Below are 16,224 nucleotides of genomic sequence, written 5' to 3'. Positions count from 1 at the left end.
TCAGAAAACACTCAAAATCATCCCAACTTATGACATGCCTTTAGGCACAATCCTGTGATTTTTTAAGAGGCGTATTTGATAAAAAATGAGGTATTGAAAGAGATTAGCAGATTTGGCAAAGAAGAAATGCAGGAGCCTGGTGTTGCAAGGTGCTTTCCTGGCACGTCCCTGTTTGCCCTGCTGTCACCTCTGATGCTTTTTCTTTTCTCTTTTCTGCCCCTGTCTCCCCACAAGTAGCCTGAATCATTAGATTTGATAAATGCCATAAGCTATGAAACTCACTAATAGATTTTTTGTATAGGCACCTTCCTCAAGATCTTTTGTGCCACAAGTCCCGTTTCATAAACAAAATAAGGGTGAAGCTTAGCATACGCCATTAGATATTAGTGTACTGCTAAGGGCAGCTGGCAATATTTCAGAATAACACTGAAAATCCCTCTTGATGTCCAAATGAATAAACAAGAACCTATTGACATTTTTCTTGCTGGAGGAAAAAAAACATCTCCTGTATTTTCTCTGAGGGCTTTTCTTGCCTCCAGGCTCTTTGTATATTAATGTAGGAAGATTTTCTATGCAGCCTGCAAAATATTTCAGACATATGAAAAAATATCATCTGCAATGGTAGACTTGGACAGACAACAGAGTCAGCTGATGTGGCTGGAAGGACAGAAATGCTCACTGCAAGACCAGCAAGGAGCCACTGAAAATCCAGCAGAGGAAGCTGGGAAGAGCTCACCTCTGTACCACCTGCCTGGTGACTGTCAGAGAGCCTGGCAAAATTGAGGAATAGTCTGGGCACAGCACAAAAGACATTCTTATTGAGATTACATATCTTAGTGAGATGTTATCCTTTGAAAGAATCAGCCTTTTCTATCAGAAAACCAATCAGCTGGAACACCTCCAAACAGCTCCAGTATCCAGCTGAGTCATTCATGTTTTTCTACTCATCTTCCAGATAATTACCCCCAGCTAAGACAACACATTGAGATTTTCTACCTCTGAGGTAGCATCTCTTGGAGAGCTGTACACAAACTGCTGAAAACAGGATGGCTGTCAGCAGTTGCTGTGGACTGTTTGTCATCATCCCCTGCTGCTTATTAAACACAGGCTCCTAACCCAGCCATCAGATGTGGCTTTGTTTCTTGTAAAAGATTAACTTATTTTTCTCACTTCTTTTATTTTTAACTGATAAACATTTTACAAGTGACAGGATACTAAATAATTTTGCTTATCTGATTTTATCTATGCCTCATCTTCTAAACATACTTAGAACATCTCTTTCTAATTTTACCCTGGCTCAAAGTCCTTGGCACTTAAAATCTCTCTTTTGGCTCAGTTGACAGGACTAACTAGACGTGATTATTTATACAGCTGTGTGAATGTTTGTGGTCCTCTTTAACCAAATAAAGTATAGGGTCTGAGTCTAGCAAAATCTTGCACACATACAAGTTCCTTTCCTCACTTGTAGAGTTTTCAAGGGTAAATGCTTGTTTAACCTCTAATTTTATGGTGGTCTGAGCAATAAATAAAACTTATAAGGGCACAGAAAATGCCACAGTGGGGCAGAGGACTGCCTTTTCTATCCTTGCACTCAGTCTCCAGTGGTGGTGAAGTAAGCAGGTAGGGAAAGCACAAAAATCCAACTGTTTTCTTGCTCTGTTCCACTCACAGTGGTTCTGCATTCACACCTATTACAATAGGGATTTTAGAGCATCCCCATCCTTTTCAACATCTCTTTGTGGATCTGTTGTCTATAAATTTACTTGAACACAGTGACTGGCCCACCCCCACAGCCTCCCATGGAAGCCAGTTCCAGGTGGTCACTACCTGTTGGCTGAAGACAGGTTTGCTTTTATTCTAATTGCTCTCTTACTGCTTGTATCAAGTGATCCCCTAGAGGTTTCATCTCTTCAGTCATTGTAATTTCCCTTCTTTGCACTGTCTCCTTCCTCATGTTAGATAAGTCCAAACTACTGTCCTTTAGTACCCATAGTACAGACCTATTGCCCATGGACATCCCAGCCCGCTCCCAGCAAGAACTAGGCAGGAAATAGCAAAAAAACCATGGAAGATTTACCATCACCACATTTTTCTAGTGGCTCTGAACGTGACATTCCAAAAAGGGCAGCAATTAAGTGTCAAACTCTAATTGCCTGGTAATGTTTTTTGTCTTGCGTCTTGAGCACTTGCAACATTTCTTAAGTGCATGCACTTTCAACTACTCACCAAAATCTGGTTAGGGAAAAATGAAAAAAGGCAACAGGAGCAAAAGTAATGTTTCAGTAGTTCACAAAATGCATGTGAAAATGCATGTCTAGAAAATGGAGTGTCTTGTGGAGCCCTGAAAATGGCATTGGAGTAACTAAGGAACTAGCAGAAAAGAAACTCAATTTATCCAGGAGCTGATGAAAACTCAGCCTGGTAATGACTGAGCAAAGGCTGACTGTGACAAAGTAAACAACACAAATGGATATCTCTACCTAGAGAGGATTTTGTCTCAAAATGGTTACAGAAACAGAATCATTGAAGCTTGCAATCTCTCTCTCCCTAAAACTACCTTAAATTCCAAAGGGCACAAAATGTTGTTATCACACTCTGAGAACAATCTGCATGCTTCTGAGGGCTACTCTGCTCAGAGGGTGTCCAGTCATAGTAGGAGTTTTGCCAGAGGTGCCAGCGGGCTGGATTAGATCCTGCAGGAAAGCTACACAAACACATGTGCCACAGCTGACAAATAATGCTTTTCACCTCTACAGCCATCATAGTAACCCAGCTCCATCGACAAGACAGCCAGCCCAAACTACAGCAGACATGTTGTAGGTCTGACTGTACATGGTCTTTCCTGATTGTCCCGGGTTGGCTATATGAAGCTTGTATCCCCAGTCATCTGTTCTCTTTATGCTGAATAATAAGTTTTGCACCTTTAAGACTTGTTCCAGAGAGTGAAGAGGGGAGAGAAGAAGCATGCAGTTTGTTTTCAGACACTGCACTCACTCCTCCACATTCCTCCTCCTGGATTATGCTGTCGGCAGATGGGCAGACAGCAGGACAGAACTCTCCTTTGCTCTTAGTTAGTTTTAGCTTGCTGAAGCAGAGAATTTCCCTGGACTGTGGTTTTTTTCTTTTTCTTGGAACTATTTGAACCTGCTCTGGACTGAACACCCAGCAGAACACTGGCAGCTGCACCTGTGGCCACTGGGCCGGGCCTGGGCCACAACATTTCCAGCCCTGGAGGGCCTGATAAGAGACTGAGTGAGCCGAGCTACAGCCCACAGAGGGACTTTCTGAGTTTGTAATCTCTTCGGAGCAGCAAGAGGTTTTATTGTTTTATATTGCTCATTTTTTTTGTGCTGGTGAATGCTTTGCCTGCTAAATAAACAGGTTTTTTCCACTTTCCTCCAAAGAAATCTTTTCCTGAACCAGCTGGGGGAGGGGCCACTTGAATTTTCTTAACAGAATAACCCATTTAGAGGTTTTCTCCCAAATTTGCCCTAAACCAGGACACTGATCCACTTTCCCCAGGTCAGAAAGGACTCACTGTAACAACATTACAAATATATGTTGATTCTTCACTCAGAAACTTAAAAGAAAGCAGACAGGCAAGCAAAACCCAGTCTCACTAGATTTCCTCCGATGAGGGAGGAAAAAAAACGTGGGGATGTAGTTTAATGGAAACCTGTTGATTTCTCAGCTGTATTTAGCACCAAAAAAAAAAAAAAAGAAAATGAGCTGTCTAGTAATGCATTATAAATGTAAATGCAAACTGGCAAAGAAAACAAAGTAGCTCGATTTGAGTGCATTTTGAGTTGTAACAAAATAACGTCTTGTTTCAATTTGTTTTATTAGAAGCAAATTAAATAATACTGGCAGATAGTACTAGTAGAAGAATATTTAGCAAAGATTCAAAGTACTATTCCTATATGATGCACACAGGGCAGTTGTGCAATACCTGCTGCAAACCCAGCAGAGAACCTCACCACATCCTTCTTTATTCTCCATTTACTTGCAGAGAAACTGTCAATGCAAAAATACCTTCTAGCTTCAAGAAGCTTTCCCTGTGTTTATTCTGTGTCCAGTTCCAAATCTCTCTTCACTGCTTATTGTGTATGGCTTGGAGTAGTTGTCTGAAATAAAGAAAATACTTATGCAAAGAAGTATCCCTCAAATAATACACAGAAAAAAATTGTCCTCATGTCTCCTGGAGGCAAAGCAAGCAGAACATAATCAATACATTGGGCATTAGTTATTCAATGGATATTGGTATAGGACACAGCAGAAGGTAATTTCCTCCAGATAACTTTTGTTCTTCTTTTCATTACCCCTTGCAATTCAAAACCCCTATGCATCCTATGATTCCTAATATGTTCACATATATCCCAGAGAGCTAATGTGAGCCCTCTTGTCCCCTGGTATCTTTCTCAGTCATAAACTTGCCAGGAATGTTGTCCCATTCTTCAAATAACCATTTCTGTTGGAAAACTACCAGAAAAACAAACTTACTTAAAACAAAGACATTAGGTAAACAATTTGATTAAAAAAAAAAAACCCATAGCAACTAAACACCAGTTTAATGTTAAATGTGAAATAAGTTCACCATTCCAGAGCTTGAACTGCAGCTCATGTGCCACACCTCACAGCAACATGCATCAGAAAAAGTACTGAAAGATCCTGTTTTGAAGTGTGCGTTTACAACCTGCCACACAGTTGCTTTCTTTTTTGAAAGAGTTAAGAGAAGCTTCCCGGAAGGAGCAGGTGAAATCACAGCCAACATCACAGAGCATCCCCTCCTCTGCACTAGTGCATCTTGGAAAAGAACCTGCGAGGTGAGAAGGGCTGAACAGACATGTTCAACTCTCCTCTCTGTCACCTCCAATTAACCTGTCCCATCCTTTAAGAACTGGCAAGATTTCCTTTTTTCCCTTTAAATTATCTATTTGGTACATTTTAGTACTTATAGCCAGAGGAAAAAAATGGTACATTTTTGTTGATTCTTTTATTAAAACAGGTTTCTTGCTGTCTTTTCTCTATGACGCATCAAGCAATCCTTGAAGAGCTTTCTTGAGAAATACCAAGTGCTTGATGTAGAGATTTCATCACAGCTCCTAACTGGAGGCCGTGTCACAGTCTGACTCTTGTAAAAACGAGTTTGCCAGAACAGTCAATAAGTTATTTGCAGCCTTTCAAAATTCTGAGTGCAACCCGTAGTGATGTACAGTCCTGCACTGACATTTTCTAGCACTGCAAGCAGCCCAGAAAATGCAAAATTTCTTTAATGCAAAATTACCTATCACTGCTGTTTGCTGTGACAATAAGTGTTCTGACTACATCTAGCACTGCAATATCAGCAAGGACAGCTTTACTAATTTCTGTGGAATTTTACCTAACATTTATTCAGACAGAAGAAATTCTTTTATCACTCTCTCCACATATTTGTATAGGTTTGGACCTGTATTTTCCACATTGAATGATTCACCTAAAGTCATCTATGAATTGCTCTGTTCTGAAGGCCTGTTAGAATGCTGAACTAATTAAAAAAAAAAGTTATTGGGGAACCATGTACCTGCCTACAGGGCTTGGAGGATTGGGACATTATTTTGCAACATTTAGGGAATGACTAATCTGTCAAGGTACTTGGCTATGTCTGTCTCCCAGACTGCCCCTAAAACACCCTGGTTATACTCCGACCTCCCCAGTGTCAGAGACAGGGAGGGAATTTCCACACTTTGATGAGGACAAATTTCATCCTGTCTTTCCTTTCTCTCCTAGCCTTCACTCTGGGAGTAGCCCACAGGGTGCCACTGTGGGATTAATAGCCTTGTACAGGGAACCTTCATTCTGGCCTTTTCTGACTCCAGAGAGTTTGCCCTACAAATTTGGAAGTTGTTTTTGTCAGTATGATGACTAAAAAGGGTGTAAGGCTGCCCTTCCTGAGATGCCTCCTGACTCTGATAAGCAGATTTGCTCAGACAGTGTTTCCTCTCCATTGCCATGCAGTCTTTATCACATCTCAAAGACATTCATTACCTTTCTACTCTTCACCGAAAAGCCTATGCAGCAGCGCTGAAAGTGATAAAAAGAAAATATCACCCTAAAATAATTTGAAAGAAATGAAAAAATTTCCACTGACACATTTGAAATTTTGCTACTGTTTTTGTTTTCCACTAAAAAGTGTAATTAAACTTCTGCTAGTTCTATCCAGCATGGAGATCAGGGTGTCCCAAGAAGTGGGCTTTTTAACATTTTTTTGCCCATTGCAAAATGAGAAAGAAATTTTATCTCATTTCAAAAGAAGTACTTGTTTTTACTTCTTATTTTCAATGCTTATCTAAATTTGAACTTTTAAGGTGGTGCACAAATAGTTATACTCCTATGCTCTGACCTCTAGCTTTCTTGCTGCTATGCTCCTGACAGTATCCACCTGTGGAAGTTGTAAAAGGGAGTGATTCTCTAAGCCACAGAGACTTTCTGAATCAAAGTCTGACTAACGCCATTCAGGTATTTGCAGAGACTTTTATTAACATGGATTAAAGAGTCATCAGAAGGGCTGTGTGCTGACTGTGTTACATGCAGATAACATGATAAAGATGGTGCCCACATCCAGATTTAACAAACATATTTGATTGTTTAATGTCCCTCTGTACACCCAGGTTAACAAATACAATCTTTGTAAAGGCAGGGGGGCAAAAGAGGCTGCAAGTGGAAAAGGACACGGAGTCAGTGTTCTGCATTACCTGGCTAACCTCAAACAAGATTAATCATGTCTCTTCACCCGAGATGGTGTCCCAGCTTCTATCTGCTAAGAAAACTTCATGGTTAAAAATAACCTGCTTCTTGCTAAGCTGCTTGCTTTCTGGATTGACAAAAAGCATAAGGAATTTGAGAATGTCCTGTTCTTTAGAATGCAAACTATATTAACAGGTCTCTTTTCAGCTTTTTTTGCAGAAGGTATAGAGGAGATCTGATACAAGCACGACAGCCATCCCTGCTTCCCAGGGAACCTGCTGTTCCAATTCCTGCCTGCTGCTGTCCAGTATCTCTTTCAAAACCAGTATTTCCAAATGCCCAGGGGCAGAGGGTGAATCACAATTTAGGCTCAATGCCTAAATTCATATTCTTTTCGCAGCATCAGTAAAATGGAGATGTACACATCCACACAACAGCAACCCTGTATGTAGACACCCAGTCCCAGCTGATCCACTTGACAAATTTCAGCTCTATTTTTAAAACTTTTATAAACTAATGTCAGTGTTTATGTAAAACAAGGTGGCTGAGGGCTGGGACTGATGAGCTCTCAGAGAACCCTGTCTAGTTTATACATTACTCAGAGGATTTTGCTGCTAAGTGAAAAAAGATCCATTTGTAATGAGATATATTTTATTTTTTATTTAGGAAAGGCTGAGCATATGATTGGTCCAATGTTAATCCATAGTAGTGCTAAATTTAGATCCAGAAATGGCTTCTAGTGATTTGCACTTTTTGAGCTTTATGGCTGGAAAATAATACTGGGGGAAGTACAACTGCCTGTCAGGCACAGCCTGCAGGGCCAGAGTCAGAGACTTCTCCAAGCAATTAAAAAAACACAAAACAAACAAACAAACAAAAATTTAAAACGCAAGGAAAAAAAATCCAAAGAAAACAACACTCCTACTACATGTAATTCAAATTCTAACAGGAGCTAGAAAGGCAGAATGCAATGAATAGGATTAGTATTAGACCTAAGGTTTGAGTGAACTTCTTGACTTATTAAAAAATGAGAAAGAGTGGCAATTTTAATATTCATAACCATTCATTTAGAAATTTGTGCCCTTTGACACAGCCTGAGCTTGGCTGCTGTTATTGAGGAATGTACAGCACAAAGTCTTCACCAGCACCGTAGCTGGGCACATCTGTGCTCCTCTGCACTGATGCAGATCAGTCCTTGCACTTCAGAGAAGACACAGACTGAAAGGGAGGTAAGAACAGTGGGGCACAATGTGGTGTGCTTTGCTGATCTCCTGTTCTGATGCTTACATGAATCATCTCACAGCACAGCACAGGATTATACAGCTGTACATTCAAGAAAATAAAAAACCAGGAAACTTCACCTGTGTTGTTTGCAATTTGCATTACAAAACAAAAAGACATGGCTCAACATCTTGTTCCTTCTTTTGAATATGATTTTTCAGCTACTTATAGCTGAGGGTTCAATAAGACATCCCTCAAATAATTCCCATGCACGGTTTGAACTACCATGCAAAAGCATGTTCTATCCTCCTGGCTTTATGAAACTCAGCTATAAACTCTGGACCACTTTTCCTGTGTCCTACCAGCCAAGTAAAAGAAAGAAACAAGTGTTGGCATTTCACAAAATGCAGACATGGATTTAAGTGTCATTCAGTGAGAACAACTTGCTGACGACTTCAAAAGATCAGCGTAGCTATTGCGACATAGAACATGACCGAGATGGAAAAATCCTAATCTTCTCCCTGGGATGTTTATTGCCTGTTTTACAGTCCCATGTACATCCAGCCATCCCTGGTGCCTGTAGGAATTGTATAAGCAGAAAAAGAACAGAACATTCTCAAGAAAGGCTCTGAAAAGCAAAGTGTGATCTCCAGGGTGAGCACTTGTGCCGTTAAATGTCTGACATCAGATTTTGCTGCAGGCAATGGCAAATTTGTCACCGACTTCAATAGCAAAGTTTGGGCTCTGGGCTCTCTTCTCCCACCGCTTTCCCTCAGCCTTGCCCTTTGACAATGAGATCAATCGGACAGAAATATATGGAAGCCTTAAGGAGGATGTAAAGGAAACGCTTGAACACTATGTTTGCGTTTGTCCTCAGCCACCAAGAGCTTCCCTTTTTCCAAAGGGCAGAGGTCAGCATACCCAGAGGCAGATCTGCAGTGCCGCCCTGGGCACTGCTTGGAGCCACTCACCCCCGTTCCTACGAAAGGAATCACACCTTGGAGACACAGATTTTCCAGCAGCACTCCACATTGTGCTGTGCTAACACACCCGAACCTGTATTGCACTTGCAACCCAGGGCTTTTCTTTACGACCTCAATTCCTAATTTTCCTGGAATATTTCAATATCCTTTTGCAAGACAGTGCAGGACAAGGCTGAGATGCCAAATCTCCCTTGCCCAGTCAATGCATGGGACCTCTGGTGTGAAACAGACGCCCCTTCAGAAAGGCAAGCTAACAACCCGAACAATTTTGTCATCTTGCTTTGGAAAACCAGAAATTGATAAGATGAAGTAATGCCTGGGTTTGGTACCTTTAAAACTGCTCAGTGAGCCCAAACACTCTTGCAGGCAGTGCAGCCATGCAGGGCCACTTCATGCCCACAGCACCTAGAGAAGTTCTCAAGGAGAGAACTTAGCCGGCCACATCCCAGCCGCCTCTTTTCTTCATCCCAGCCCTGACTGGGTCCTTGCACAGCACACTGGTGACATTGTCGGAAGTCAGATGCTTTTTCTTGGTCTTTGAACATAAATGGAAAACACATTTTATCATGCAGATGTGTAATTTATGTCCTTGCAAAGGTAACTGTCCCAGCCAGAAAACTCACCATGGTGAAGTGAAAAAGTATTTTGTAAAGTGTCTCTTTTACTGGAAAAAGCAGTAATATCCATTCTTTAAAAGTATAATAAATATATAAACCAAAATATATCTAACACAGCTGACAATTTCAATCTAGTTTTTAAACCAAATGTTACAATAAGAATTTTCTATAAGGTCATCTAAGCCCATAATTCCATATTCAGCTTAATGTTTTAGCTGTTTTTTCTACACTTGAAAGATATTACACGTTATAACTGCCTTCCTTAACTGGTACTTCCATTTTACGTGTTTCTAAAAGAAGCAATTTAAAGTTTGAAATAGAAAGTATCAGATAAATACATGATTCATGCTGCAGTTTTCCATATGCTCACTACTGCCAACTTACAACTTGGCAGATGTGGGGAATATTCCAGCTCTACCCTTGCAATCCTCCTCTAGGACCAACAAGAAAATATTTTTTCAGGATCTAAACATCTTTTGGATCTCTGGTGTGCTACGGGTAAGCTCCCAAAATATAATTGCTAGACCAAACCTTACTGTAGCTTGCTAGATTCTGAAGTTTCCCACTTCCCAATAGCTGGCACATTTTCCCCCCTTCAGCTTTGAGAATCAGGTAAAAGAAACTCGAAACCAGCATCCAAACTGGGGAAATCTGCAGTCAGGTGGCAGGTGGGGATGTGCTGTTCTGCTTTGCAGACCATTTGATCCTTTTCAGGGGCTACAGCGTGGGGAAGGCCAAGGCTGAGTTTCCCGGTATTATTCCAAGCCTGCCTGTGCCAGGCCCGCACGTGCAGACGGTGTTCCCCCGTGTCACAGGCTGTCCCGCAGCCCCGGGCGGTGTTTTCCTGTGTCACAGGCTGTCTCGCAGCCCCGGGCGGTGTTCCCCTGTGTCACAGGCTGTCCCGCAGCCCCGGGCGGTGTTCCCCCGTGTCACAGGCTGTCCCGCAGCCCCGGGCGGTGTTCCCCTGTGTCACAGGCTGTCCCACAGCCCCGGGCGGTGTTCCCCCGTGTCACAGGCCGTCCCGCAGCCCCGGGCGGTGTTTTCCTGTGTCACAGGCCGTCCCGCAGCCCCGGGCGGTGTTTTCCTGTGTCACAGGCTGTCTCGCAGCCCCGGGCGGTGTTCCCCTGTGTCACAGGCTGTCCCGCAGCCCCGGGCGGTGTTTTCCTGTGTCACAGGCTGTCTCGCAGCCCCGGGCGGTGTTCCCCTGTGTCACAGGCTGTCCCGCAGCCCCGGGCGGTGTTTTCCTGTGTCACAGGCTGTCCCGCAGCCCCGGGCGGTGTTCCCCTGTGTCACAGGCTGTCCCACAGCCCCGGGCGGTGTTCCTCCGTGTCACAGGCTGTCCCGCAGCCCCGGGCAGTGTTTTCCTTGTCACAGGCGGTCCCGCAGCCCCGGAACGCTCACAGCTCACCTGGCCCTGGATCTCCACGCCAGTGAAGAATGAAGTGCTGGAAGGCAGTCAGCACACACCCGTTCATCGTCCTGGCACTGCCTGCCCGCTCTTTGCTTTGGCAATTTCACTCCACAGAGCTTCTGGAATGCATGCTTTTACACCACTTAGAGCCCTCCTCTTTCCATACTTTCTCCTATGGTAACCACCTTCACAATAATTTTGCTTTATGTACATACAGGACTAAGAGCTACCTGTCGCAAAAATTCAAGTGATTTGTTAAAATTTGTAGGATTGAACTTTATTCTCCTATCAGATCATCAATATTTACTGCAAAGTACAATCAGAAGCAGTGAAAAGTTGTTTAAATGCTGTCACAAATTAAATGGCATTCTTTTTCCCCATTTAAAGCAAAATGCTTTAGTGCGGCTTGTGGGTGTTCAGCAAGCAGGGGTTGTAAGGACACAGTGATTATCTCAAAGGATCAGACATTTATGCTACATGATTGTGTTGAAGTTAGCTGGCATTTTGGGAGTCAGTTTCTCTGGACGGTGTTTTTTGTTGCAGGAAAGACAGGCTCTAGGGTATTGTGGAGAGGAAGACACATGCACAGAAAAGAACAGAAAAGCAGAGAGAGGGTAAAGAGAAACTCACATGGTTCATAAATCCAAATTGTTTGGACATTATACCCTCCAGCTGGATGCTGCTGAGAAGGACCACATGGCCTATTCAACAAGCCGAGTGCTCGAGTAAGGCGCTGCAACTTCAGCTTCCAGTACTGGGAGTGATTTCCACAATTCACTGGTAGGTGGCAACACTGCCCAGAGCTAAATCCTGCGCAGACACGGGGTGGAAGGGATTCACAGCCTGGGTTAGCAGAGGGGCGACACCAAAAGCACCGTAAACTCAAACTTAGATCTACTTAAATTTTTGAAGAAATATGGCTAAGTCCTTCCTTTTTCACGTACCGGTCACACTCAAAAATCTGAACCTTAAAAGAAAAACCTCCAGAAGAGCAGGGTAGTTTCTGACTGACGGAAAGGACAGCCAGCCCTTTGGCAGTGTGACACGCCGAAAGATTTCCAAGAAGGGGGGGAGTAAGGAAAAACAAAATAATGGGGGAAAAGCAGACGTGATGCAGAAGAGAGCCCAGCTTGCTATGCTGGGAAAGACAAGCAACCGTGGCTGGCTCGGCGCCGCCCTCAGCCCAGCCCGGCCCCGCCCCGCCCGGCCCGGCCCGGCCCCGCCCGCCCGCGGGGCCATAAGAGCGGGCGCGGCCCGGGTGGCCGGAGCGGCCGGCGATGCAGAGCGCGCTGTTGCTGGTAGTGCGGCACGGCGGGCGCATGGAGCGGGGCGGCCGCCGCCGCAGCGAGCCGGAGGAGGCCGACAAGGGCAGGATGAAGAGAACGATGTGAGTCCCCTCGCCCGCAGGACGGGAAGCGTTTTCCTTGCCTTCAGGGGCTCTGGGTGACTGCTGCTGCAGGAGCCGCCTCAGGGAAAGCGCTGCTGTCTAAAGCTTTGCGAGCTGTCATTTTAAGCGAGCATATCCCTCTTCTTTTTTCCAGCATTAAAGATTGGAAAACAAGACTGAGCTACTTCCTGCAGAACTCTTCCAACTCTAACAAAAGGAAGTCTAAGAAGGCAGGGAAACACCGCAACTACTTCAGGTAAGTTATGAGAAAGAGACTCTGTTTAAATAACTTGAGTGTTCTTCAAAAGCAGTAAAGCTTGAGCAGTGTAGTCTAATGTTCTCACTCTCTTTCTGCAGACCTTCACCTGAAGAAGCGCAGCTGTGGTCAGAAGCCTTTGATGAACTGCTTGCTAACAAATGTAAGTTTGTCTTGAAAAAGTAATATTTGGGAGCAAGGGAAGGAGAAGTTTATATGTCTGTAAGAGTTTGCTTCCTTTCATGTCAGTATTGTACCTCTCACATAAAGAGCTTGATTCTGGTCTTGCAAGTTAAACGCTTTTAACAGTTAAAGCCAAAATACATAGAAGTTTTTTTTTTTAATGTAAACTAATAATAAAACAAAGAATATCTCAGTAGATTTTGTTTCTTTCTTGAAACCCCCATAGCTAAAATCATACCTGTTAGCTTGGCTTTGCCAAATGGGAGAAGGATGTTTCTTCCCTGAGCTCACTGCATAAGCAAAGCAAATGCTTTCCAGTAATGTGGGAAGGATCATGCAACATGGGTTCAGTGATCCTGGGGTTTTACTGTAGCTCTGCAAGAAGCAGCATTCACTAGCAAAGCAAAATGACTAAGAAATAATAGTACTATTTGCTCTTTGAGCTTTAGTCATCCTTTCCATTGAAAGAATATTCCAGAGTACTGTAGCAGTCATTTACTGCAGTGTAAAGGTTAACAGAGGAGATCTTATCTAGAAAGAAATGGGTTTTTTTAATGCATTCTTAGGCATTACAGAAGGAAACATAACCATAGAAATGGTTTTATTTTTTGTGTTCGCCTAAGAAATGGCAAACTCAAAGGGACATCTGCAAGCTGTTAAAGCATTAACTTGCTTACAAGCATAAATTATGGATTTTTTTTTTTTTTGCCATGATACTACTGAAAAAATAGACCTACAACAAAGCATTCTGGTAGAAGCTGATATAACCAATAGGTAAAATCAAGGTTCCTGAAATAGTTAATTGATGATGAGTATTTTTTTCTTTCCTTAGATGGTCTTGCTGCTTTCCGAGCTTTTTTAAAGTCTGAATTTTGTGAAGAGAACATTGAGTTCTGGTTGGCCTGTGAGGACTTCAAGAAAACAAAATCGCCCCAAAAGCTGACATTGAAAGCAAAGAAAATCTACAATGACTTCATTGAAAAGGAGGCTCCCAAAGAGGTAAAGAAAAGCTGCTTATACATAAATGCTCTGCTGTTTGAGTTCTCACAGCTGTTATTTCTTTGAACTCAAGATACAGATGTCAAACTGCATTGTGCATAACCTCCCTGTTAACGTCTGGGTCTGAATACAAGTGCCTTTTCACCAAGCTGGAAAATGGCACAAGCAGCATTGCAGAGAATTTCCGTTTTAACTGAGAAAAGATATATCTGAATTAGCTTTGGTTTTGTGCAAAAGAAGAATTTTTTTTAAAGAAAATTCTCCAGTAATTTGACCCTGCAGTAATGGGGTCTTGCCTTTTTCACCTCTTCAGAAGTTGTACTGTGTATTAACACTTACTTGAATTCTGCTCTAAGGAGTAATCTTTCTGTATTTCAGATAAACATAGACTTCCAGACCAAGAACCTGATCGCACAGAACATCCAGGAAGCCACCCATAACTGCTTCAGTGTGGCGCAGAAGAGAGTTTACAGCTTAATGGAGAATAACTCCTACCCACGGTTTTTGGAATCTGAATTCTATCAGGAACTGTGCAAGAAGACACCTATCAGCAGAGCAGCCCAGGGCACATGAGAGATGGAGAGGAAGGAGAAGCAACCTCTGGGCTGGTGAGGAAGCCGAGCCACAGCTCATGAGCAGCATCCTGACCCAAAAGGCTGGGGCACCGGGCACTCAGTCTATATGCCACAGTGCAAGGACAAATATTGACTTTGGTGCAGAGCTGATGGCCCAGAGTGATGCTGTCGGAGGGTGTTCAGAGGAGATGTCAGAGGCATGCCAGCCAGCTGCTGGCACTGCCCTTCTCTGCCAGAGCTGCAGCAAGAGGTGGCTCTGCAGGAGCTGTTCTGTCATGGCCGAGGAGCGATGTGGTGGGTCCAGACAGAGCTTCCTTCTTGTGAACAGAAGCTGCTCTCTGCACTTGGGCACTGCTGGGAGCTTGAGTAATTGGTTGCCTATTTATTTTTCCTAAACATCCCCCAGTGGGATGCTGTTGTTGGTGGCTCAGTGTGCTCACACCGGTTCTGTTACTGCCTTGAGCTGCTAAGAGCTGTGCTGGGTTTCTGTGTAACCTCTTCACAGTAACAGCACTGTGAGGGGAGGAAAGGATAGAATAACTCAGTTCCCAGAGGAACAGGTTCTGCAGCTAAAGTATGCAGGGCTGGGTTGTGTCAGCAGGGCTGTTGGGGCCAGACTGAGGGCAGAATTTGGCCAAGGCAAAGAGGAGCTGTATAGCACTATATTTATATGTGGATTATGATTGTGTTGAATGCTGCAATGTCATAATTCTGTCTTAAAGACAGCAAGATTCAATGAAATTTTATTGTTTTTAATAAACTATTTTGGTACAAAGCTTCTTTTGTTGCCTAATGTGTGTTGCACATACAGATAAACACTGTCTGGTGCTGGACTCCAGAGTATGGGGACTGTGGGTCCTGGGTGAGATCTTAATAGAGCTAATTTTAAAGCAGGTAGTTCTTAATCTATGAATTGAGTTTTCTGTTTGTTTTTTATCAACAGAATAAAAACCTTCAGAGCTTGAAAGCTTAACAGGGAGACATGTTCAACCACATCCTCTGTCCCAACATGTCTGTGAAGCCAATCTCTAAGATGTGCTAGGCACACATTCAGCTACCCATGATGCCAGATCAAACAGAGCTGCAATGCTGCTGTAGCTCACAGGATGACACTGGGAACACAGGCACCCATGGTACTGCACTTGCTCCTGCCCAACAGCTTCTTCAGACAGTGTTTAGGAGGATTTTAATATCACAAAACCTGTGCAAAGTCAGGAGAGGCAATAGTACAATAAAGGCATTTGACTCCCAGCTAGGTGATAGTTGCTTCGGGAAAAATTACTGGTCATTGTTATTCCATATACTATTTTACCCAAAACCAGTCTCTAGTTAGCTTTGTGGCATCTTCATTTCAGGTCTGTTTAGGTCCTGGCTCTAGCTATTTTTATTCCAATGCACAGTTTCTCTGCTTTAATTGCTGATTTCATGTATATCCAAGCATCAAGAAAATTCTAACTATGGTTTTTTCTACTTCAGTTACACATCCAAAAAGCTATTCAAAAGCAGCTCCTTCAGGTCTGTATATATGCATTGCAGGAGAGGAGCCTACAAGAAAGATGGAGAGGGGCTTTCACAAGAGCATGGAGTGACAAGAAAAAGGGGAATGGATTCCAACAGAATAGGTCAGACTAGATTAAATGTTAAGAGGAAGTGCTTTGCTATGAGGGTGGAGAGGCATTGGACTAGGTAGCCCAGAGAAGCTGTGGCTGCGCCATCCCTGGAAGTGTTCAAGACCAGGTTGGACAGGGCTTTGAGCAGCCTGGTCTGGTGGGAGGTTCCCTGCCTATGGCAGGGGGGTGGGAACTAGATCATCTTTAGGGCTTATTCCAACCCCAACCAGACTATAATTACATGAGGATTCTATGTATA

At 43.3% G+C, this 16,224-nt stretch overlaps 1 protein-coding gene across 1 annotated transcript; it reads left to right on the top strand.

The window, feature by feature from the left end:
• Positions 1-12,172: 12,172 nt before the first annotated feature.
• On the top strand, positions 12,173-15,131 carry RGS2 (regulator of G protein signaling 2). Its single transcript, XM_071435654.1, has 5 exons — positions 12,173-12,342; positions 12,497-12,598; positions 12,700-12,761; positions 13,614-13,780; positions 14,159-15,131. Exons 1-5 carry the CDS (start codon positions 12,233-12,235, stop codon positions 14,351-14,353), a joined length of 636 nt encoding a protein of 211 aa, XP_071291755.1. The 5' UTR covers positions 12,173-12,232; the 3' UTR covers positions 14,354-15,131.
• Positions 15,132-16,224: the final 1,093 nt, after the last annotated feature.

Source organism: Agelaius tricolor, unplaced genomic scaffold (genome assembly GCF_023055355.1).
Source record: "Agelaius tricolor isolate 1412-34295 unplaced genomic scaffold, bAgeTri1.0.p SCAF_11, whole genome shotgun sequence".
In the NCBI taxonomy this organism is placed as follows: domain Eukaryota; kingdom Metazoa; phylum Chordata; class Aves; order Passeriformes; family Icteridae; genus Agelaius; species Agelaius tricolor.
This window is presented reverse-complemented; position numbering and strand designations above follow the sequence as displayed.